A 24,941-nucleotide genomic window follows, 5' to 3' on the forward strand; every position below is an offset into this window, starting at 1 on the left:
TATCTTAATTTATTATTGTGATCAGTTTGTAATTTCTGCTAACAAAATCAGTGCCATGTCATGCAAAAAATGTAATGAGACTAAGGAAATCATCAACAGTTTGAAACATTAAGTATTGAACTAGAATGAAACGAAACGTATCGTAAGCAGTCAAGATAAAACTTAACTTTTTTTAAACGTCCGACAACCCACATCTCGTTGCCCGTTTTCAGCGACCAACGAGTTCGCGCGCTTTGTCTCTAGTTAAAGTTTGTTCGCTCATTTGCTGATCTACTCACACCTTTTTAGTCGTAAAATGGACCCTTGAATTCTTTTCACACCCACTGTAAACGGTTCCTCCTTTTCCTACACGTTCTGCATATGTCGGTATGGCCCGAAAGCCTCAGCTGTATATGTAATGTTTCGTCCGCCATTTTGTTTTTCTTTTTTCCACTTTGTAGCTTTGTAATTTGTCGTTGTTTGTTGTTGTTGTTGTTGTTGTTGTAACAGTTGTTGTTTTTGTAATCTGTTGTCGCACGATCGAAGCGTAATAAAAGAGATATTTAAGTGGCTAATGCATGGCTTTGCAGGTAAAAGCAAGGGTTATTGAAATACAAAAAGAAAATTAGGGTAAACACACATTTTAATTTTTCAGGATAATTAGCCTTAATTTGGAAATAGATTCCATATATTATGTATTTAAGAGCTTTTTAGAATTGTTGTTGTTTAATTATCTCTGATGTATGCGTGGTTACCCGCAATTGTCTATTTGACAATATTGCTTTTCCCCGGCATAGTCATAAACTGCATAAAAATAGATACTGACCTTACTGAAAAGGAATTTTTTTCACTTTTCGGTTTTATTTTTTATCCATTCTATTATTTTTCTAGGGACCGATTCACGTTAAAAAATATTGTTAACGTAGAAGAAAAAGTCGATCCGAAGAAAGGAATTCGATATCTGTTGGATCTGGTAAGTTGGTAAGAAAAGAAAGAAGCCACAACTGTTTAAAATGTATTTTAAAAAACCCTTCCCCGTCGTCGTGCTCAACTGGTTGTACAAATGTGGGCTGCGATTTCAGTGCGATTTATATCACTGCGATTTCGCAGGGGGTCAGAAATGCATAAAAAAAATATAAAGATGTATAAAAAATATATCAGTGTGTTTCCATTGCAGTCAGTTTTTAACATCTAGCAGACTCGGGGGTGTAAGAGGGCAATTTTTTCCACACTTTTTAGACATTCTTTCAGGGCACCATTTTTTTCTTTCTTTTTTTTAAAGTTAAATTGAACCTTCATGATCCACAAAACATAAACCTCTTTTGACAAACCTTAGACTCCACGCGGGGACAAACCACTGGACAGAAAACACAACAACATAGATCATGGATATTTTCATGTAAATAGCACTTATTATTTGAATTTCTCTTTTAACAGGAGCTCGACCATAAAACCAAAGGTATGCTCATTCACTGAGTATCAAAACAAAGAAGATTTTAGCAAAACAGCGCTAGCTTTACCACTTTTTTAAAGAACAGAAAAATTATCACGTGAAGGGCCTAATACTAGTTTTAAGTGATTCTTTCAAATGAAAACTGTATGGTCTAAATAATTGAGAGCAGACAAAAACGGTTATCGAACAAGCCGCCGAGGTCAAGAACAGTGGACGGAAAGAACTTTAATATATATATGTGGATCGCGATAACGCAATTTGAATAGGTTAACTGTTCGTAAGCTTCTCTAGATTAAAAAATATACACCGCTTGTCAATCATCTTCAATTCACTTGATCGCGAGAGAAGGGACGCTCGTTCCCAGAGAGAGTGAGGTTGTTCCGGAGTAGAACGTTTCTATTGGTCAGTACGTTGCTCCAACATATTTCAATATCTATTGTGGTCTGTGCACGGTCAAGGCCAAAAATGCTTACAAAAACATATAACAAAAAGAAAATTAGAGTTTGTCAGGCTTCAAAACCATTGCCTTTTATTAACGATGTCAAATGTTATGCTTGTTATGCCTGTTCAATTATTGCAATACTGGTTATATTTCTAGGGCGCTCTGTTCGTTTATCAGAGTATGTTTACAAACCACACGAAAACAGTACCGGTCTCTGTTATCCAGAAGGCTTTCAGTGGAGGAGAAATGTGACTGTCTCTATGGTTGTTACAGGTAACTTCAAAAATTCATTAATAATTCATAAACCCGTTGACCTATCAAATGGTCGACAATACATCACGTGCAGTGACTTATTATCGATAAACCTCCTCCTTGTTAGTATGCGGTGTTTTATCAGCTGATAAAACACCCCTCGTTAGTATGCGGTGTTTTTCTCGTATGCTAATTTCCAACGTTCACAAAAACATAATTGTTATATGAACTCTATTGACACATGCTTTCCTAGGAATGTTTTTGAAGCTGTTCAAAAAACTCGCAGCACTTGTTTTATCGGGTCTAAAACCCAATAAAACACTCCTGCTCGTTTTTTAAACATTACATAACGCATTTTCACTTTCAGGCTAGGCAATGTGCACGATTAGAAAACTAAGAAAGTTGTTCTGTTCCTCCAAGATCTTCTGCAACCACTTCATCCTAGGAGACCGAGAGGCAGATAGTCTGGAGGAGGCGAAGATTTCACAGGTGAAACTGGGACTAACCGAACCCGATTTCGCCCGTGAAAGCTAGGCCTCATCTTAGCTATTTGCCCCTGACTCTTCAGTTTTCGTTACCTTCATTGAAAGAAATACGATTATTGCGTTTACGAGTCTATTTAATTCACCATCACCGCACTGATTGACGGTGGAAAAACCATTAATGGTATAATGCGTTCGGGTTTTTTTTCTTTGTTACTTCAACAGTTAAAAACTATGGGCAATGGATAAAGTTCTTAATCAGCCAGTTGGCTCTGGTGAGTGTAACACACTTTCATATAATTATAGGTTTGACACTGGAATACGACTTTCACAACCTCATTTGAGGTTCAGTTTAATGGCCTTAGCTCCCACGAGTCTCCTGTAACTCAGTGGTAGAGCATCCGAACTAGTAATCGGAAGTTCTTAGGTTTGACTCCTGATAGGAACACTCGGATTTTTTTCCCGAGTATGCCTGTGTCACTTACTGGAATAATACATCATTCTTCGCATTCATCATTCATTTCAATATGATTATAAATTTAATTATAATCTTTTTCTTTCCCTTTATTTCCTCGCAGCTTTACAGACAAGGCTCTGATCGAAATTTCTTCCTCGTAATTGTTGATTTTAACAGTACCGACGTGGATCTCTTTAAACTAAGAGAAAAGAGTGGCATACCAGACAGGTGCGTCACACATAATTCCATATCATAATAATATACTTTCATATAGCCTTTCGGCTTTGGTCATTTAGAGAAAACCGTATACAACACATTCCAATTAGAACTGTAAAATTGCTATTAAAGCCTTGCAAAACATACAGCTATTTCAATTAACGTTGTCGGATCAAAGTATAAAGCAATAAGACAAGACCTCAAGATTCTGTGGATTTCTTTTACGAATAAGTTCATCAAAATCAGCTATGCCTCGTCCGTCCAGTGAAGATATACGATGGCGAGCCATTTGGATGAAAGAAATGTTAGGATATCAAATGGATGAGGTGGCAGCCTCTTTGAAGGTGTCTTTAAGCTTTAAGCTTTGATCCGACAACGTTAATTGAAATAGCTGTATACAATCGCTTTCAAACGCGGGGAAGATATACAATTGTAGTCTGTTCAAGGCTCTCAGATAGTGGGGAGGAGGAACGGTTAAAATTCGACAGCAAAGGCGAAAAACGCTCCGGGAACTAGGCGTTATCGTTCGATTTTTGACTTAAGCTTTTCGTCAGCCCTACTTTCTGAGAGCGTGGAACAGACTAACACATCTGCAGCCAAGCGCTGGACAACTATTTAACAAGAGCATTTTTTGCCTCTCTTCCCAGAATTGTAATTATCCAACAATTTACTGAATTTTACAAGACCAAGGCTCTTAACGACGGCGTAGCCTACGTCAAGGTAAAGTACACTTGTTCATATAAGAGCCAGTTTAGAAGTTGATTTATAAGATAAACGCAGAGAAAGAAAAAACTCTTCATATCGCGACATTTGCCTGTTAGACCAGCCTCATGTCAAACGTGAGCTCTGTGGTAAATTACTGTGATAAGTTCCACACAACCGAGGAGCACAGAGTATAAAACCACACAATTGTGTTGGATGAATCTGACCACGGATATGGCAGGTTAAAGCTGACAACATCTCAATAAATGTAAACGGTTAAACTTAATTAACAAACGTGGGGCGAAAAACAACGCCACTAATATTGACTAGTAGACCCCGGGCTAGTAGACAAAGAAACAGCAATAAACCGTTGGCTGGCGAAAGGGAAGGGGGCGGGAAAAAAAAAACCTGTCTTTTGATATGAAAACTCTGATGGCAAGGGAAGGAAGGACACTTTTAACAAGGAATCTCGACTATATACCTAGTCGGAACAGCCCTAACACCTAATTGGTTAGACTTTACGCAATCTTGATCCGTAGTATCGATGACCACATTGGGTTATCACGTGGACATCACGTCGCCACATAAATAACGTTATGGGTTCCATAATCTTTGCTTTAGTGTTAAACGAAACCACACAGTGCGCTTTGAGGTAGTTTGTTTACATGTATACCCTCGGAATCGACTAGGACTTATTAAGTTCTTAACAAAATATAATGCTAATATGCTTAAAAAATCACACAAACCTGAAATTTTTGTGTATGAAATATTTCAGTTGAATAGTCCCCATCCTTTGGACGTCAACCACAAAACGGACAAAACCAAAAAGCCTAGAAAACTTAAAACGGATGCTTTTATTCATGAAAATAATATCTTTCTTTCCCCAAATATACAGGATCCAAACAGCATTATATTTACTGCAGATCTGCATATCAGGTTTCCAGCCAACGTATTTGACGAAATACGTAAGGTAGAGTGATTGATACTGTTATTGTTGCATTGTAAAAGGGTAGATTTCAAATCTGGCAATTCAAATTTCTATGTTACCTGTCCGATATCTTACTTTTAATCGCAATGCATCATGGGAGGACATTCATCCCTCCTCTATTGTCTATCTCCAAACAACCAATCAGTTACAAACAGAAATACTGTTTCAAAAGTGCTGCTCGGTAGCTTTTATTTGAATGGTCACACTTCAGGATTTTATCCACAGACTCAGAAGTTAGAATCACCTTGTACAGAATAATAAACAGCACCACAGGAAAGTACTGCTCAGTAGCTTTCATTTGAATGGTCACACTTTAGGATTTCATCCAGAGACTCAAACGTTAGAACAATCTTGTACAGCATAATAAACAGCACTACCGGAAAGTACTGCTCAGTAGCTTTCATTTGAATAGACACACTTCAGGATTTAATTTCATCCACAGACTCAAAGGTTAAAACGACCTTGTACAGCATGCATTATAAACAGCACCACAGGAAAGTACTGCTCAGTAGCTTTCATTTGAATGGTCACACTTTAGGATTTCAACCCTAGAATCAAACGTTAGAACCACCTTACTGACACCGATTATATACTGGACCAAAAGAGGCACTTTAGTATTTCATCATAGACTTGATTAAAACATTGTAACTGGCTTATGCCACAGCATAATAAAGAGTACCACAGGAAAGTACTTCTCAAGTTGCTCAATAGCTTGTATTGTAGTGGTACACATCAGGGTGAAGGATTTTGTCCACAGAGGGCGAAAGCTAAGCCATATGTAGAAGGTGCGTCATATTAAACTCACTATCTGTCACTTTCCCACACAGCACGCGATTCAAGGTCGTAGCTTCTATTCACCCGCTGTTTTAAAGCTGAAGTGCGGTTATTCTATAGCACATCAACAAGGTAGGTAAACGACTAAACGTAAGGTAAAGTTACGAAAATATCTCCACCAGCTACTGAATTTATTTTCTTTAAACTAGCCTGACCTTTCCTATCTGTGCTGTACCAGTTCATGAAAAATTTCAACCTCTACGAAGAGCTGTTGCTTACTATATCCTCGGAATGGAACTTGTTTCCAACCAACTTTCCTCCACCAAGTTTCCTTAATTTTGTCATAAGACACGCTTTAGCCAGCTATTAAAGCCGGTGAGAGGAACGGTCACGTGACTTTTAATTTTCCGACACTTTTCCACTGGGTGTCGGCTAAACGTATAATTTCCCCGCGCTTGCCAGTGGCCATCGGCGGACGGCCACCGCTTACACGTTTTGCGCACTTGCCACTAGCATTTCTCCACGCATACTATGGAACCAAGTGACATTATATTTTGTTCATTCAGTGGTGACTGCTAAATTTTAGTTTTTAATTTATTTTAACCAAACGTTTTTTTTTTTTATTTATATATTTATGTCTAAAAAATCATTGCAGCCTACTGGGAAATGATGGGATATGGTTTGTTTGGCGGTTATAAGTCTGATTGGGACCGTTTTGAAGGAATGGACGCAGTTAAGTTTACAACCAGATGGGGTGGCGAGGATTGGGATCTAATAGACAGGTAAGCATGATTTTCACCTTCCTTAAAGGGCATCCCACAGTTCATTTCGGTAAAAATATGTTCGCCAGGCCTTCAAAAAGTCATTATATCACGTGCAGTGTTTTTAAAACCCGATAAAACCTCCTTCTTATTAGTATGCGGTGTTTAATGTTTTTTTCGTATGCTATTTCCAACGTTAACAAAAGCATAATTGTTATGACCCCTCTTGGCACACGCTTTTCCAGGAATGTTCTTGAAGCCGTTCAAAAAACTCGCAGCACGTGTTTTATCGGGTCTAAAACCACTCGGCTGTGCCTCGTGGTTTTAAATCCCGATAAAACACTGCTGCTCGTGTTTTAAACATTGCGTTAAAAATGCGAAATAAGGTCAGTTATGTCATTTTCGAAAAGCCAACAACAGATGAATTCAGGAATTAGATTCTTTTTCCTAAAAAAATCTGCGACGTCAATTTTCAGATAAAGTATCTGAACAGATGAAACTGAATAAGCCTACACAGATATGCCGTTTAAAAGGCCACAAATCTGGGAACTGGGAAGGCAACATTTTAAGTATTTTTCTTAGTCTCGTTGGGTGCCCTGTTCCTCTCTAAGGTGGTAGGCCCTCTTGGCGCCGCCATTTTGAACACGAGAAGAATCCTTGGAGCAATTTGTGAAACCTTTGCCAAAACAAAAGACTTAAAATGTCGATCATATCTGCCTTCATATGTAATCATTTAAAGATTGAAAATTATCATTCGCCATAGCCCGTTTCTTTCCTCTTTACCTGGCTGTTACCCCCTTTTAGACTGGGTACAAATCTTATCAATGTCCGCGTCCACTTCGTCTAATTTAGCACGGGTTTTGTTTTGTTTTACAGAGCAATTGGTGCCAATTTAGAGATTGAAAGGTTACGGCTTCCAAAGATGTACCATTATCACCACGAGCGAGTCAGTGACTGGTACGAAAACGCAAGAATGTGAGTCTAATGAGCTGAGGGAATTTTTAACAGGAGCAACACAGAACATAGACAACAGCGGAAGAGGAAGAAAAAAGATGAGAAAATACAATGCCGCCATTCCCTATATATATTCTTCATTCCACGAAATAAAAACGAAGGAACACGTTTACTTAATTCTCTCTTTTCAACAGCTAAGCAACTGTTTAGGATCGACTCGTTTAGTAAGCAAAATGTTGCCGAACTATCCAAAGTTTTAATTTGTAAGGACGGCACGGCGGTGGTCCACTTGGTGGTCAACTCACCGATAAATTTCTGTACATTTCATTGGATAAAACACGTCACGTGGTACAAAATCGGTGGGTGGTTATTTAGCAGTTATTTTGCGAAATCGCGCAGAACATCAGCTGATACTTAGCGACCAGGCCCCAGTTGTTCAAAGGCCGGATAACTTTATCCGCTGGATAAGGAACTCTTCAGCGTCTAAAATATACTTCACGTTAAATGTTTTCCAAGCTTTTCGTACACTCCCCAACTAAGCAGTGGTTAGAGTGTACATATTCGGTTGTACAAGAGGAAATACTGGAATGTTTGCACAGAACGAAACTGTCGGATAGTGACTTATCCACTGGATAAAGTTATCCAGCCTTTGAACAACTGGGGCCAGGCCATAGGCCAAGTTGGATAAAAACAGGGGATATTTCGCAAGTTTGAGCAGGGTAATTGTTTTATTACTTAACACATTGATAATAAAGCACTTTTTTATTTGCAGAAAAGCTGCAGACGATCTTCCGAGCTCATTACTTGTTTACAACCTCGATCCCAGGGTCTCTCCTCTTCACGTCCCACCGAGCGAGAGACCCTGGGAACTAGGTTGACTTGTTTAAAGCGCGCGCTCTACCATTTTTCTTCCCGCCATGATACTGGGCCCAGTTGTTCAATGCTCGATTAAACTAATCTTGGATTATCGTGAACTTTGATTCTAATTTTAAAGACTAATCATTTAAGGTTCTGCCAAAAATTTTTGTCCCTCAGTTTTGACTTTGCCTTTTCTTTAGCATGAGCTTAAAACTAGCTTTCAAAAACTACTTTTAATGAGCGAGATGAAAATCTTGGTTAAGGACGGTGCCTACTAATACCGAAATATTTTTGAGCGCTTTATGACTATGCAGGAAAAGCAGATCTTAGCAAGGCCTATTGGAATCCAAAAAGAAAATTGGGGGTAACCATGCATTTTTCAGAGATAATTAAGCAGTAATATCTCTAAAAAAACGCCAAAATATAAAGCAATGTATGGGATTTTTTCCTAAATTGAAGCTTAATTATCTCTCAAAAATGCATGGTTACCTCCAATTTTCTTTTGAGATACCAAACGCATTTGGTAAGTTCTGCTTTCTCCGCATAGTTTTAAACCGCGCAAAAATATTCCTGTATTAGTAGCCACCACCCATAGGAAACCCGAGTATCTCGCGATGCGCAGAACGTATGCGCAGTAACAATAGTAGGCACCGTCCTTAATTTTTAATCGCGTTAATCGGGTTTCGAACAATTGGGCCCTGTTGTAGACGGACGATGAATATGAATGTTAAGTGCACCATGAACATTTGGGAAATGTTACAATGTGTTGAATAATAAAAGACGATAACAGTTTCGCGATTTAATAAACGTCGTCCGATTTTTTTCGACGGGAAACGGAAACAAAGAAAGAACACCATAGTTTTATGTCTTGTTGCAATCCAATACCAGTTAAACAAAATCGTAAACTAGTCAGCTTTTCATTTGTTTGGCTGTAATCATGTCATAACCATAGCCATCATGCACGGCTCTATTGTCTTTCCACAGTATTAAAAGCGTATGCTGGCGTACGTGTTTAGGAAATTATTCGGAGTGTTCGTTATATAAATCATAAAATAAATCCCTTTCTGGCTTGCTGACATCGGAGGATAATGCCCCCAGCTAAAAGATTGTCCTCAAAAAAATATCACAGTTGCCCTCGAACTGTTCATTTTCCAGACAATCTTTTAGCCTTGGGCATAGCTAGCTGCAAAACTTTGGAATTCGTTACCTACGTATGTTAGAAATGCTAAGGATATTTCTACTTTTAAATGTCTTTTGAAGAAGCAGGTTTTTAGATAGATTTAAGATTTAAGTAATTTAAGTAATTTTTAAATTATTTCTTTCACGCACATGTTTTAACGAGTTTTCATCACTCCTAGATGTAGCGTCGGTAAATAAAGTATTGTATTGTAAGTATTGTCTCAAGTGATTGGCGTGCAACCCTTCTGGTTAACAATTAGATTATGAGCTCGAGATTTCTATCGCGTGATAGTTGATGAGGGGGAACTGCCCGAATCAACTATCACGCATAGAAATCGAGAGGGAATAATATAATTGTTCTAGTATAAATCTACTAGTCGTTCAAAACTAAACAGGAAAATTATCTATTTCCTCATCGCAGGCACTTCGAAAACGCGACGAAGCGGCCGCCATTTTGTTGAAAACCGCTACTCACTATCTATTTAACAATTAGATTATGAGCTCGAGATTTCTATCGCGTGATAGTTGATGAGGGCGAAGCCCGAATCAACTATCACGCATAGAAATCGAGAGCGAATAATCTAATTGTTTTAGTATAAATCTACTAGTCGTTCAAAACTAAACAAGTAAATTATCTATTTCCTCATCGCAGACACTTCGAAAACGCGAAGAAGCGGGCGCCATTTTGTTGAAAATCGCTACTCACTATCTATCACAGAATAGATAGCGAGTAGCGTAGCCAATCAGAGAACGGCATTCGTGATAGAACACTAGTAGATTTATACTAAAACAGAATAGATAGTGAGTAGCGTAGCCAATCAGAGAACGGCATTCGTGATAGAACACTAGTAGATTTATACTAAAAAAAATAGAACAAACATCAGAACAAAATCCCCAACCCTAAAAGCAATAGCAGCTGCTATACAATTAAGACAATTATAAACTTACGAGAGCTGCTTCACTACTGCTGAAGGAGTTTACTAGTTCCTAAATAGCCTTTTGAATAAAAGTTACTAACAAGTACCTTGTATGCTGCTATATGGTAACTTGTATGAACCCAAATGCCCCCCCCCCCCCCCCCTTCCCCCTTTTCTTCACGAACAGCAAAACAAACTCATTTTAATTCTGAACCGTAAATTGAGCGCAAAGCGAAATTAGGCGTAATCTTTATGTCGGCGTTGGAAAAGACATTTCTTTCTCAATGTGTTTTATCGTACCCTGAAGTAATTTGCACACCTTGGTAGTATCCAAAATTGTTTATATTTTAACAATCTGATAATAAAAAAGCCTCTAATAAAAGGTATCCAAGTTTTTGAATGTCTTTACTGCGCACGCCTAAAATACGCAACACTAAGCGGCTTCATTCATTCTCTTGATTGCCGTCAGTCATGCGCAAAAGGGATGATCTCTGGAGTCTGGAATGTAGTCAGCAAGGCAAGTGTTTCCGTGGAGTTTTCTGCTTTCCTTGTTTTGAATGCGCGCGAAATGAGGCGAGAGCAATTTCCGCGCGGACAAACAACGAAAAACGCACAAATGGAAACGCTTGTTACGCAGACTATCGAGAATGCGGCTTCATTCTCCTCCACATGACCTTCGTTTCCCGGTTTAAACAATACTCATCCGACTATTATTCTCCCCTTCTCTGGTATAGCTTGTATAGGGCCCTACAGGCAACCCTACAACAAAAGTGCGTCCCTAAATCAAGCCACATATGAATAAGAAAATGTCGTAAAATTATACAGGATTGTGAAAACCTGTTTCTTTTCTGTCTCACTTTCTTTTTCCTTCTTATGTCTTAAAATAATTGGAGTTATTCTGCACCAGGTCTGTAGTGTTCATTAGACCGACTATTGAATGTGATCATGACCTGTCCCTGATTTCGCCGGTTATGTGTTCATTCTTGGTCTGAGTCGCTGATTTTTTCCTCTGAGGTTTTCTCACAACAGCAGACACTATGCGCCCACCTAACAAGTCTGCCTATTTGAAGAGTACAGTTTTGATTGCAGTTTGGGTGGCTAGAATTGGTCTTTACCGTGAGGTGGGTCGCTTTTTCAAGCGGCGATGAACGTTCTATTGATAAAACAAACATTAGTTGTTCATTGCAGGTTGTTGCATGGCCGTTCTCCCCAGTGAGACAATTCTGTGGCTTAGCTTTCTTTCTATTAAATGGCCATTCATCTAAATGCACCAAGACCTAGAAGTTCCCGAAGAAAGCGCCATCCACAAAAATACTTCATTAGAGAAAAAGACCACAAGCTGCAATGAAAACTCAGTGACAGAACAAGGACTCAGGGTTGAATCTGTTTATTCTATCACTTGAGTTTTCGTCGCAGCCTGGCGGTCTTTTTCTCCAATTAGTCATTTCTGTGGCCACTTTCTTCTACCTAGAACATAACGATAGCATAGCCGTTTCAGAATGGTAATTGGCTTATAATACTTTTTCCGGAATGTTTCTTGTTCAATTCGTAATGTGCGATAAACAGGCAACTAAATCAGTAGGGTAAGAAAAGAGATCATTGTTAGCAAAGCACCGTTCCGTCTTTGTTCTTCTTCAAGTTGACTTTTTCTTACGCTGAACGCAAACATTTGTTCTCGTTTCTACTGGACGCTTGGCGCATTCCATTCAAGTTCTGTTTACATTCATCTGACATTGTTGATTCATCCAATGAATTTCGAAAAAAATACATTACGAAAATTTTCCACTTTGCACAGCATAGCCTGATTTCCGGAATCTGTATGTGTTTGCAACTGATGGTTGCTACGTTGAATTTCTAATTGTCCATTGTGACAAATTTGGACTCTTTTCCACGCGCTTGTTGCCATGCAACTTCTGCAAAAATAAAAACAAACAAACAAACAAACAAAATCAACGTGTTTCCATTTCTAAAATTAAAAGCATTTAAGACACCGGTTTCGGTTCTTGAGCCTAAAACTTGCGTGAATATCGAAAAGAATTCTTACCCTAACCGCTTGTAATTTAACAGAAACTTTTTCATTCATCTGCACTTTATTTTAACTGTTTTCAAACATAAATATCTTAAAATCGGAGACACCCATGAAGCTCAATACGCACTTAGAATATTTTCTATGAAGTGTCAAGTTTTATTTTGCCAGAGATATTAGTGAAAAATGCGGCAATAAACAAAATCACCCCGTAAAAATTGATTCATTATTTACTTGAAAACGCTCCTACAGATTGGTTTCTAATTTCGCCTACAAGTTGTCTAGATCGAGTAGTTAAAATCCCTAAAGTTTCGTCATAAAGTGTCTGACTAGATTTCGAGATAATCGGCAATGTTTAAAATGAGAGGCTATGCGCTACCGTTGCTATGGTAATAGTTGTTGCTTGGAAACCGATGAGAAAATTAACTTTGATTATAGCTTGAAATGATGATGTAGTATGAAGGAGATCAAAGTTCATCTTCTATGCGAGATTGTAATTTCAAAACTTTCTCCCTAAGTTCAGAAAAACTGCCGTGAGCCTCCTTAACCCAATCTGACCTACCAGAAAATTGACTTTTTTGGGGTTCTCTCCTTTAGTGAGGTCGAACTTCTTAAGTATGCAATCATTTTCACAATATTATGCATCATTTTAAAGCTGAATAAAGGGACATCAAGAAGGTTTTGTCATCTTGTCATGGTTTTCCTTTAATGATATAATTTATGCTAATGTATGCAAGCTAAAGTGTCACGCAATGCTCAGTTTTTGTGGTAAAGTGTTCTCAACTTTTTTTCTTTACATCATTTCAAAAACTACCAAAAGAGAAATTTTAGCCTTCTATAGAATACAACTCCTGCAAATATTTGATAGAAATCCAATGCATATAACAAGAGTTATCATAAAAACAGTTCAAACACCTTTTTCCGCGTATTTTCTAAGGTGCATAACAGTTCTAAATCACGGGTACAAAAATTGCAACCTAAACACCTGTCTGTTTTTTCCTTAGTTATGTAGTGTTATGTAGTCATTTAAATCAAAGATGTTACAACTGAAACTGTCACAAATTTCTGGATTCTCATAGAAAATCTGATTGGGCAAGACAGTTCCCATACTCTCAAAGGTACATATAGTAGGACAATTATTACTGTGAAAAGGTGCACCAACCAGTGAAAAAAAAAAACAAAGGAATCAATATTATGAGAGAGCTGCTATCCACATTTACAAATATAAGTCATATAAGTCATTTCCTGTGAGCATAATTCTTGGAATGCCACACTTCAAAACAGTTTTGCTTCTAACTCCAGTGTAAGTACACTTGGCACTAAGGTGCACCACAGTGTGAGCCGACCTTCAACTCCTTCTTCGTTTCATCATAGCACACCTTACAGTTCCTCCTAGTATCTCCAAACCTAGGCATATGGACTGCCTCACAGTCTCCAGGCTGCTTAGCAGAGGGATTGTAGGCTGGAGGCAGACCATATTTCTCAAGACCAGCCAGCTGCCTAACAAGCTCTTCCCTGAACTATGTTGTTGAGTACTGTTGAGGGCGTTTCGATTCTTCCACGTTGGGATTATTGGCACAGTGAGGCTGAAAAAGAATGAAGCCATTTACCACTGCTATGTCTATCATGTGAAAAACAGAGTTTTCCACCACCTCATGCACTTTCTCAGGGCTGTGCTCTTTCCAATAATTTGATCAGACCGATCAACATTATTCATGTAAGCATTGTACTCCTCAGTGGCTTTTGGCGGACGAACTTGAACATTTTGCCACCTGTTACCAATCTTCTGTTTCCTTTGAATGTGCACAAACTCATCGGCCTTGTGGATGGTGGTTAACATGGTTACTGGTCTGTTGTCTTTCCACTGAAGTGCTAAACATTCTGCATCCCTCACCCATCTCATTTTGCCCCGGTCTTTCCTTCTTGCCCATTCTTTGCCTTTCTTCATAGAGTCTAGAAACCCTCTTCTGTTCTCAGCTGCAGTGCCACAGGAAGGGATTCCAAGCCCAAAGAAACCTTTTAATAGCTTAGGTGAAGAGTAGAAATTGTCGAAGTAGAGGTGGCAACCCTGGTTTACCAGTGGTTCAACAAGCTTCAAGACTACATCGTAAACCAAACCATGTTCACTCGGTGGTTGGTCATCAAGGGCTTCGCCCCGTGTACACATCAAAGTCATAATGTATGTGTACCCATTTGCACTCTCTGCTAGAACCCACATCTTGATCCCCCATTTTGTCGGTTTGTCTTTTCATGTCTTTTATGTATTGACGCATTTCTGAGCGGCGATGTTTAGACTTCACCATCCTTTCATCAACAGCAACATTTTGAAAGGGCTGATATAAAGACTTGCACTTCTCCTTGAATACATTCAGCAGGCTCCTTACTTTACGGAGTTTGTCATGTTCATCTTCTGTTGCTGGGTCAACAACGTGTAACATCCCCATACGAGCCCACAGATCATGATAGAGTGTTTTCGTACTCCAATTACGATGAAAGGAGCTGACTGTGACATTAGTCCACTGTACAAAATCAGTGCAATTTTAAGCTTAGCAATCTCATCAGGAGTGGTTTCTTTCCAAGCCCCATACCTATCTGCATAGTAAGGCTTGTTCACAATTTCCACCCAGCCATACGCATTGGTGTGATCACAGATCTGCTGCAGAAGGAGATCGGTGCAAAAGTCAACCGCTCTCGTCATAGCACGTGTGGACAATTCGGTAAAGCCTGAGTGAAGCCAGTGGTCACTTCAGTGTGTTGTATACAACGAGGTTTTTTGTGGCCTCTAGTTCCCCTCTTCCTCGCCTTTGAGGTAAAAAAAGGAATTACAAACTTAATTAATCCTTACGCCTAAAACTAAAAACTATGTCCGTAAATCATCGTGTCGCACAGGATGGACCGAGACGCTAACGCTTCAAGTAACAGGACACATGGCAGACGAACGTGACAAATCACCTCCAGACGTTTCTCCATTTTCGAACTTGAAGATCGCTTCTCACCAGGTCCTCAGGTAGTGACCATTCTTGAAATTTTATTTCCAAACAATCATGTATTTGTCTTCAAGAAAATTTCAGCTTGGTGTAAGTGTGACGTACCAAGAATTATCAGTATGGGTCAGCAGATAGACTGGCCAATTCTGTCGAGGCACTTCGCTGTGTTGATACCATCACAGGTAGCCCAAGCTCGAAATATGAGCGCTAGTCACGCAACGGTTGAAAAATATAAGGATTTGTATGGGAGAAAAACGGTTTATTTTAGAGGCTAAAAATATGAACGAATTTTAAAATAAAAATCACCCATCTTACTTCTCTTGTGTATTTCTTGCCTCCTATGTGGTTTTTAGGACGATTTAGCACGATTCCAGTGAGTTTTAGTTCCATCGCTCTCTCTCTATACAGAGAGCAATGGAACTAAAACTCACTGGAATAAACTCTAAAATAAACCGTTTTTCTCCCATACAAATCCTTATATTTTTCAACCGTTGCGTAACTAGCGCTCATATTTCGAGCTTGGGCTACCTACTAACACTCACCCCCGCTCCCCTAGGTAGTTTAGAGACTCTCCCCAGATCGCGCTCGCTTTTACAAACCAAGATGGTGCCGGTTCCATTGAAGCGTACCGGTCTCGAGAATCCCACGGAAAAATAGGGGGACTGTGAACAGTCTAGTGATACCATGTGTAGTAAACTGGAAAGTATTTTTAAAAAGTACTAGCTACATATGCATGTAATCCAGCATTGTGTACCAATTTTGGTACAAAAGACTACAAAGGAAGGAATACCAATACGAAAAATCTCGTGGGAAGGTTCGAAACTTCATTGTGCATGAAAGGAAAAGGACAATGCATCAGGCATTCTTTTAACACTTCACCCTCAAGTCAACACTTTAAGCTTACTTTTCTTCTTCAAAGGATGCAGACAGATGCAACTTAAGGCATTGGATTCCTGCCACCTTACACAAGAGATTGCGACAAAAATTTGTACCATATCTTTTGTTTAAATCACCAACTGACTGGTTGTTTATGATCCTGACACGATCACAACAATAGAAAAGCAATTAATAAAACGAGATTGCTTCAAAAATTTATACGTGATCTTTCGTTCAAATCAGCAATTCTCTAGTTGTTTATGATCCTGAAACGATCACAGTGAAAGAGTTTGCTTCAAACTGCATAAGGAATTAAAGGTCATGCTGATCATCCAAGGTATTTTGTTGTCTTCTTTTCTGGATAGTATCCAGCAGAATTAAATCGCTGTCCAGTGAAAAAAAAATGAACTTATCCACTGAAAAAAGTTATCTACTATTTGAAATTGAACATCTGTGGTCTGTTACATAGCCAAAGATGCCTTAATAATATTTTTTATTTCCCAGAGGACTGGAAAGAAGACCTTGTCCAAATTGCTATGCCTCAAGGAAGTATTATTGTTACGCCTGTTATGTGACAGTTGGAGTGAACAGAAGCCTGATTCCCACCATAAAACTTCCAGTTAAAGTTGACATGTAAGAAGTTCTTGTTATTACATTCATGCAAAGTCATTTATACTTCTGCTGTGTTTATACTCTCGACCATGATTTGTCAGGTGATTAATGAGCAAAATCTTAGAAAAATTGGTCAATATTTTGCCAGAATAAAACATCAGAGGGAACTGGACGGAAAAAGTACAGCCACTCATGCTTGTATCCTTGCACCCGCTGATGTGACAATATATCACTATCCAGTAAGTTTATATTAGTAAACGTATGAAATGGTTTGAACCCAGGAACACCACTGTATCTAAATCGAGTGAGTGTAGTCCTGAGAACGACTATTCAAGGTCATGCTCACTAACGTTTTGACAATCCAAGCGGAAATCATCATCAGCCTTGCTAGGCCTCGTGGGCTTAGGGTTCCCACATAAGCAAATCAATAAGTGATGACAAAATGCATTACACTAGAATGTGTTCAAACTCATGTCTTTACCATAAAAGCATGCACGTAGGGTAACTTTCTACTTCAACTGATGTTAAATTTCTCTTTTATTTTATGTCTCTTATCCTAGGCTGTTCCAGAATTCCATGACGAAGAAAAGGTACACGTAAGGCTGTTGAGATTACAAAGTCATTGGTAAAAGATTAATTTCTTATTGTTAGTCAAGAGTTAGTAGTATTTAACTCATTACAGTTTTTTTTTCCAGGTGATACTTGTTTTTCCAGCTGAGGTGAGTTCCAGTAGCTGAAGACACTGTAACTAATCCCTTAAGCCCCAAAAGTGATCAGCAGTTAAATTCGCCTTGTAAATCAGCAAAACTGAAATTGCAATAGCATTCAGTTTATTTTCATAAATCATTTATACTGCTAATAATTGAATAATGTAAGTCATACATTAACATCACATCTGACATTTACATGTATGTCGCAGGATGCTGTCAGCCTCAAGACCTTGGGTCAAAACCACAAAAGTGACACACCACAATCATTGGATGATAACAGTGATTTGTTCAGCAGAGTGGTTTTCATTGACAGCACCTGGGGGCAATGTCAAAAGATAATTACTGTAAGTGCAAACACAGTTGAAGGGCTTATAATGTTATGAATGTAAAGTGACCGTTTTGCTTTGTTCAGAATTGCATACAACCAGCTTGTTTTGCCAAATTGTGCTATTAAAATATTCTTCCTCTCTATAGGACAAGAAGCTTGGTGGACTCAAAAAGGTTAAACTTGAAAGCGCTGTTACACATTTTTGGAGGTACATGCTTTTGCTTATTTAATGACATTGCAAATCCAAAAAAGGAAATTTAAAGAAAAACATCAACACATAACAATATACTGAACTTGAAAGAGAAATTAGGGGAAATAGAAGACAAAAATAAATAAAAAAATAATAATAATAATAATAATAATAATAATAATAATATTGTACAATAATTTTTAAATTAAAATGGAATGATAACTTTATTATTTACAAGAATAAAATCTACTAACAACAGCAATAATAATAATAATAATAATAATAATAATAATAACATTTTATCTATCAGTCAAAGTAATTTTAAATTTTTCACTGGAAAAATTTCCCAACGGCCTTTTGGTAACGCTATAGCGCCCTATAGTGCCTTTTGAGCTTTATCAGCATATAGATGTTTACACTGCCGCATAATAATAATAGCCAAGTGGCTGACACTGCCTGTTTGCCACACATTTCCTGGCTAGGTTGAGATCTCTGCACTATTCCCTTTTCAAAAACACATTAATAATTCATAAGCCCCTGGATTGACCTATCAAATGGTTGATAAATCATCACATGCAGTGGTTTTATATCCGATGATACCTCCTCCTTATTAGTATGCAGTGTTTAATGTTTTTCTTGTATGCTAATTTCCAACATTCACAAAAGCATCATTGTTATGAACTCTCTTGACACACGCTTTTCCAGGAATGTTTTTTGTTTCAAAAACCTCCCAGCACGTGTTTTATCAGGTCTAAAACCACTCGGCTGCGCCTCGTGGTTTTAAATCCCGACAAAACACTGCTGCTCGTATTTTAAACAAATTGTCACAATTTTGATTCTTGCAACTGTAACAGTTACTTTTAAAAGCAGATGACATAAAGTGATGTAATAATGTTTGCTTGTAATGTGCTTTAGGCCACAGAAGAACAAACCAGACACATGCCTGGCCACCATTGAAGCCATTTATTACTTTTGCAAGGAATATGATCAACACATTGCAAAAAGGTTTGTCAATCACCACAGTGTAACATTTCCTGTCCACGTCTGTTAAAGGGAGAACATACATGTGTCTTGGGATCCAGGAAGAGGGGGAGGGGAGGGAACTACATCAATGCACATTGGAAAATTTTAAAGTGACTCCCCCAATCCAGAAAGGTCAACTCAAATGTCAGTTTGTTTGACAGAAGGACAGAGAGGTAGAGGTTGCAAGTCTACTGTGGCCGTAGAAAGGAGTACATCATTGCACCCCTCCTAACCACTCCCACCCCCTTGGAAGGGTGTGTCATTTTCTCCTGAGTACAATTGTAGGGAGAATTTTTACTGCAATTTTAAATCAGTATGCGCACAGTTGGCTGTTTTGTTAAAACTGCACAATACTCCAACAGCAGGGGATTTGCACTGAGTGGGCTACATATTATACCTTTTGAGTGAATTTATTTTGAAGGAAATTGTGCATCTTGCAAAAGGGTTGGTGTAACGTTACGCTATTCTAGGGGCGCAACGAGTGATAAATAGACGACCAACAGTCATAACTAAACAACAACTCAATGCTTTATTAAACAAAAGCAAAGCACATGGCAAAGAGGTCACGTGACTAACATGACGTCACACCTTTCCTTTTGCGAAAAAAAATAAAAAAAATAAATAAGAAAGTTGTACACTAAACGCAGTACTCGCAAATGAGGTTGCCATAACGGACTGAAACAAATAATGTCAAATAACAAATAACAGTCTCTTAACTTCAACTTGGTGATAATAATAATCAACTTCATCAAGGGTAACATTCTAAAGTTCTTAAACAAAGTCCTGTAAGTACTGTGGTGCCCTTGAGACTCGTCCACTCCTTGTCACAACTGAGGTTGGCTTTGTTGTGGGAGGTGGCTCCTGGCTTGGGGACACTGTCACCGGCTCTGCCTGCTTGGGTAGATCAACAGGGGTGTTTTGGACTGGTTGACCTGTGGCTTTGGGTGTGGTTGGTACAGCTGTTGTGGGTGATGTGCCCGTCTGGTTGTGTTGGGGTTGCACGACAAGTCTGGTTTCAGCCGACTGACCGAATGGTTCCTTGGACTGGCGAAGATGTCGTCGATTTCTCCTGTACAATTTGCCATCTTCAGTCCGGACTTCGTACGACCGAATGTCAACTTGTCCTTCAACACACGCTTTGAACCACTTCCGTTCTCTGTCACCTTGTTTAGGGGTGACTCGCACAATCTCTCCTGACTGTAAGGGTGGAAGTTCTTTGCTGGTCCGGTTGTAGTACTTGGTTTGTTTGGACTTCTGCTTGATCAGTTTCTCCTTCACATCTTCTTGGACCTTTGGCTTTAGCAAAGAACTGCTGGTGGGAAGCAGCGTTCTTGTTCTGCGACCGAACATCCTTTGGGCGGGAGAACTTGACATTCCTTCAGTAGGAGTATTTCTCCAATCCAACAGGGACAAGTAAACATCTGTGCCGGCTTGCTTGGCTTTCTTCATGATGTTTTTCGCAGTCTTGATGGTGTTTTCGACTTTGCCATTGCTCTGGGGATAGCCAGGCGAACTTGTAATGACTTCGAACTCGTAGTTGGCTGCAAAGTCTTTGAATTCCTGAGAGTTGAATGGCATGTTGTCACTGATTAGCTGATTTGGGATTCCATGGACTGAAAACTGCTTGCGGAGTTTCTTGGCTATGTTTGCTGCAGTCTTGCTCTCTAGTCTGTCCACTTCAAAGTAACTTGAGTAGTAGTCAACCACACAGAGATAGTCGGTATCATCTAGTGTAAAAACATCTACTCCAATCTTCTGCCAAGGGTGATCAGCAATTTCATGACAGATGAGAGGCTCTTTTGGTTGGCTTGACTGATAACAAGAGCAGATATCGCACTTTGAAATGTAATCAGTTAGTTCTGAGTTCATTCCTGGCCAATACACAGTTTCTCTAGCCCTGCGAAGGCAACTCTGAATTCCAGTGTGAGCTCCATGCAACTTCTCTTTAATTCTTACGCGTAGACCCAAGGGGATGACACAACGCTGTCCTTTGAAGATTAGGCCATCTTGTGCTGATAACTCATCTCTAACTAGGAAGTACGGGTGGAGAGACACAGGGACTTCCTTCTTAGTTTCTGGCCATCCACTGATAATGGTCTTCTTTAACTGTTGGAGAGTGTCATCTTGAGCTGTTTCTGCTTGAATTTCTGTTAGCTGAGGCTCTGAGATAGAGAGAAAATCAGCTGCATGAATGGACTCCGTTTCCTCCTATACTTTAGACTGAGTGATGTTTTTTAGAGAAGCTCTTGATAAGGTATCTGCCAAGTACATCTCAGAACCAGGTTTGTACCTCAAGTCAACATCATACTGCTGGAGTCGAAGCAGCAGTCGCTGCAGACGCTTTGGTGCTGAAACAAGGGGTTTCTTGTAAATTGATACCAGGGGTTTGTGGTCGGTCCACAAAATCACTCGTCTTCCAAACGTGTAATGATGATTGTGTTCTAGCCCGAAGACTTGAGCCAGAAGCTCTTTCTCGATCTGAGAATATCTCTGCTCCGCTGGGGTGAGTGCACGACTTGCAGATGTAACCGGCTGACCCTCTTGCATTAGAACAAATCCAAGGCCATTTTGAGATGCATCACCTTGTCCTTCAGTTTGAGCTTGTGGACTGAAATACTTAAGGACTGGGGCTTGTGTAACAGCAGTTTTTAGAGACTGGAAGGCATCCTCTTGTTCCTGTGCCCACTGCCACTCAACGTCCTTGTGTGTTAGTTTGCGGAGAGGCTCACATAACGCTGACAGGTTACTGAGAAACTTCGAAAGGTACTTAACCATGCCAATGAGACGCTGTACACCCTGGACATCAGCGGGGGCTTCCATTTTCACAATGGCCTCAATCTTCTTGGGGTCAGGTTTGACTCCTTCATTGCTTAACAGATGTCCAATGAACGGAACTTGGCTGCATTTGAAGTCGAACTTGGCTTTGTTTAATTTGATGTTCCTGTCTCTGCATCTTTGTAGTAGGCGTACAAGGTTTGCGTCATGATCCTTGTCTGCTTCTTCCTTGGTGTCACCTTGACCTGTAATCAGCAAATCATCCGCTATTCTGTAGACTCCAGGTAATCCTTGCAGGTTTTGATCTAGCTTTTGCTGAAAGTATTCAGGTGCTGGGCTAATTCCATACGGCATCCTTAACCACCGATGTCTGCCCCATGGTGTCTGAAATGTAGTTAGGCGGCTCGACTGATCATCTAATTCGATCTGGAGAAAGCCATCTTTCAGATCTGCTTTGGAAAAGACTCGTGCTTTCCAAAGTTCAGGAAGAATGTCATCAATGACAGGCAAAGGATAGTGGCTTCGACTGAGTGCCTCATTCAGGGGTCTGGGGTCGATGCAAACTCTGACTTTCCCATTCGCTTTCGCTGTGACCACTGCACTGGACACCCACTTAGTTGGCTCTTCTACTTTCTCTAAGACACCAACACTGACAAGACGGTCAATTTCTTCTTTGAACTTTCCTTTCAACGCGACAGGTACTCTGCGGGGAGGCATTATAACTGGTGGGACAGATTCATTTCCTTCTAAGTGTAACTTTCCGTCCATTTTTCCAAGTCCTTTGAAGAGGTCTCCAAAGTCGGTTAACACTTGCTCCTTAGTAAGAGAACTACTCGGTGAGGCAGTGAAGACTTCATTGTTGCTCAAGAGTTGGATATTGTGATGTTGGACTACAATGAAACCCATCTGCTGTGCAGCACGAGCTCCTAGTAATGGTGTATAACTGCCATCCACTACAACAAACTCAGCATTGTATTTCTTTCTAGTCTTAGGATTGCGCATGCTGATTCTTGCTGTTCCAAATGCTGGAATTCGTTCCTTGTTGTAGGCTGTCAACAACTTGTTTGTCTTCCGAACCTCTGCTCCTTCTGGAAGGTATTCCTTTGGGAGTACATTGCATGATGCACCAGAGTCAATCTGCATTTTTACGGTCTTTCCTTGTATTTCCATAGCTGCATAAATCTTACTTGGGAAATCACTGACATCAACCACTTCAGCAGTATTCACATTAACGTCCTCTGTGGAGAGGTCTACAGCCAAAAGTTCTTCCTCTGACGAAGTGACGGCTTCAAGAGCATTTACTTTCTTCCAATTGCTTTTCTTGGAGCTAGGTTTCGTAGCCTTTGGCTTCTTTTCCTAAGAGACACTCTTCTTTCCATGAAGATGACACTTGCTCGCTACGTGATTCTCTTTCTTGCACTTCTTGCAGATTTGGCCAAAAGCAGGACACTTTTCTCTATTTCTTTCGTGAGACTTGCCACAAAATTTACAGTCGTCGACCATACTGGTGTGTGACTTTGGACGAGATGATTTGAGCGCGTTGACTTCACTTGATTCCTTGCCTTGACTTGACATATCTTGGACTTGCAATTTAGTCGCTTCGGCTGCTCGGCAGCTATCAAGGCATTTTTCCAGAGTTAATTTCGGTTCCTGGAGAAGCTTTTTCCTCTGACCATTGTCCCTGATACCACAGACTAAACGGTCTCGGATTAAATCATCTTTTAACAAACCAAATTCGCAGGTTTCGGCAAGTGTGCGAAGCGCTGTTGTGTATGCATCAATCGACTCATCTGCTTGTTGTGAACGATTATTGAACTTGTATCTTTCATAAATCACATTCGTTCGTCCTATGCAGTAGTTCTGCCACAACTCGAGCACTTTATCCATGTTTTCCCTCTCAGCGTCCGACGAGAACGGCAAACCAGTGTGTATTTCCAGCGCATCTGGACCGATACACGTGATAAACGTGGCGACACGAAGCGTTGAAGGTTGTTTGTCCAAGCCAGTGACAATTTCATACGCTTTCCAAACCTGTACCCACTTTTTCCAATTGGCAGCCAGGTTTCCTTTAGTGTCGAATTTCTGGGGAAGTGATACATTGGCAATAAACCTTGATTGCGGCGGGCTAATAACGGGAGGAGCATCTGCTTCGTCCGGCATGTCCGTGGATTCAAAATGGCGGCGCGTTGAAGCACAATCTTCACACAATTGAGGCTTTGAAAGCTTGAATTCACTCTACAGCGGCTTTCTACAATACGACGACTACCACGTCTGACACCATGTAACGTTACGCTATTCTAGGGGCGCAACGAGTGATAAATAGACGACCAACAGTCATAACTAAACAACAACTCAATGCTTTATTAAACAAAAGCAAAGCACATGGCAAAGAGGTCACGTGACTAACATGACGTCACAGTTGGGCTTTGAAGTAATTAACATGTAGAGTTTTTAGGGTACAGTTCTAGCAATCAGTGATTTGAAGTAATTGTGCCATGCTGTTGACATACAATTTTCAGGGAATATGATGGAAAATATGACAATCTATTGTACTTCTTCACCTTCCAATATAACTTGATACAAGAGGAAAAACTAAAAAGGTAAGTAATTCGATGTCGTCATACTAATGTTACCTAATTTACAAGGATTTGTTGACAGTATTACTTTTATAGTTTGCACAAATCTAATTGCAAAGGTACAAAACTTGCATAGATCAAACTGTAACTGCAGTACAATCTAAACATCACTCAGAAAATCTCTCTGCTGAGTTCATAATGTAGACACTGAATGACTAATGTGTGGTATGCCATGTGTCAGGAAACTATATTTGTCAGTAATAATAAATTATGTTGTTGTTGTTGTTTTGTTTTTGTTTGTTTTTTTTTTTTGCAGTAAAAAGAAGAAACATTGATAGAAGTTACGAAAAGAATAGAAACAATATGACTGCATGCATTCATGTACAGCGATATAAATACAAAATAAATGTCACTTTGAATATGC

At 39.5% G+C, this 24,941-nt stretch overlaps 3 protein-coding genes and 1 long non-coding RNA gene across 6 annotated transcripts in view; 2 read left to right on the forward strand and 2 right to left on the reverse strand.

Annotated features, from left to right (window-relative positions):
- LOC146474261 (beta-1,4-N-acetylgalactosaminyltransferase 3-like) overlaps positions 1-8,567 on the forward strand; it is a 20,887-nt gene extending 12,320 nt beyond the window's left edge. Inside the window, exons 14-23 of the mRNA XM_085117563.1 lie at positions 871-952; positions 1,417-1,438; positions 2,031-2,147; positions 2,834-2,883; positions 3,187-3,293; positions 3,929-4,001; positions 4,879-4,953; positions 5,799-5,877; positions 6,401-6,527; positions 7,383-8,567. Of these exons, the coding sequence (XP_084973689.1) occupies positions 871-952; positions 1,417-1,438; positions 2,031-2,147; positions 2,834-2,883; positions 3,187-3,293; positions 3,929-4,001; positions 4,879-4,953; positions 5,799-5,877; positions 6,401-6,527; positions 7,383-7,485 (835 nt within the window). The 3' untranslated portion in view covers positions 7,486-8,567. The remainder of the gene's footprint in view (positions 1-870; positions 953-1,416; positions 1,439-2,030; positions 2,148-2,833; positions 2,884-3,186; positions 3,294-3,928; positions 4,002-4,878; positions 4,954-5,798; positions 5,878-6,400; positions 6,528-7,382) is intronic.
- LOC146474262 (tRNA-uridine aminocarboxypropyltransferase 1-like) lies at positions 7,434-24,941 on the forward strand. 3 transcript variants are annotated; one of them, XM_085117561.1, is made up of 11 exons: positions 7,434-7,452; positions 15,330-15,447; positions 16,808-16,936; positions 17,064-17,154; positions 17,476-17,511; positions 17,611-17,634; positions 17,835-17,969; positions 18,100-18,161; positions 19,059-19,148; positions 24,461-24,541; positions 24,834-24,941. In XM_085117561.1, the coding sequence occupies exons 2-11, from the start codon at positions 15,368-15,370 to the stop codon at positions 24,850-24,852; spliced, it is 747 nt and encodes a 248-aa protein (XP_084973687.1). In that variant the 5' UTR covers positions 7,434-7,452; positions 15,330-15,367; the 3' UTR covers positions 24,853-24,941. The 3 variants fall into 3 exon arrangements, with proteins under 3 accessions (XP_084973687.1, XP_084973686.1, XP_084973688.1); XM_085117560.1 differs by lacking the exon at positions 7,434-7,452 and adding an exon at positions 15,209-15,249; XM_085117562.1 differs by lacking the exon at positions 7,434-7,452 and having other exon boundaries at positions 15,258-15,447; positions 17,476-17,505.
- On the reverse strand, positions 9,974-12,219 carry LOC146474263 (uncharacterized). The gene is made up of 2 exons (XR_014866249.1): positions 12,029-12,219; positions 9,974-11,173 (listed from the first exon to the last, which is right to left on the reverse strand). It is a non-coding gene; the product is annotated as an uncharacterized LOC146474263 (long non-coding RNA).
- LOC146474264 (uncharacterized) lies at positions 12,454-15,138 on the reverse strand. The gene is made up of 2 exons (XM_085117309.1): positions 15,029-15,138; positions 12,454-14,026 (listed from the first exon to the last, which is right to left on the reverse strand). The coding sequence occupies exons 1-2, from the start codon at positions 15,136-15,138 to the stop codon at positions 13,789-13,791; spliced, it is 348 nt and encodes a 115-aa protein (XP_084973435.1). The 3' UTR covers positions 12,454-13,788.

This window comes from Pavona decussata, unplaced genomic scaffold, assembly GCF_977016875.1.
Source record: "Pavona decussata unplaced genomic scaffold, jaPavDecu1.1 SCAFFOLD_91, whole genome shotgun sequence".
Lineage (NCBI taxonomy): Eukaryota > Metazoa > Cnidaria > Anthozoa > Scleractinia > Agariciidae > Pavona > Pavona decussata.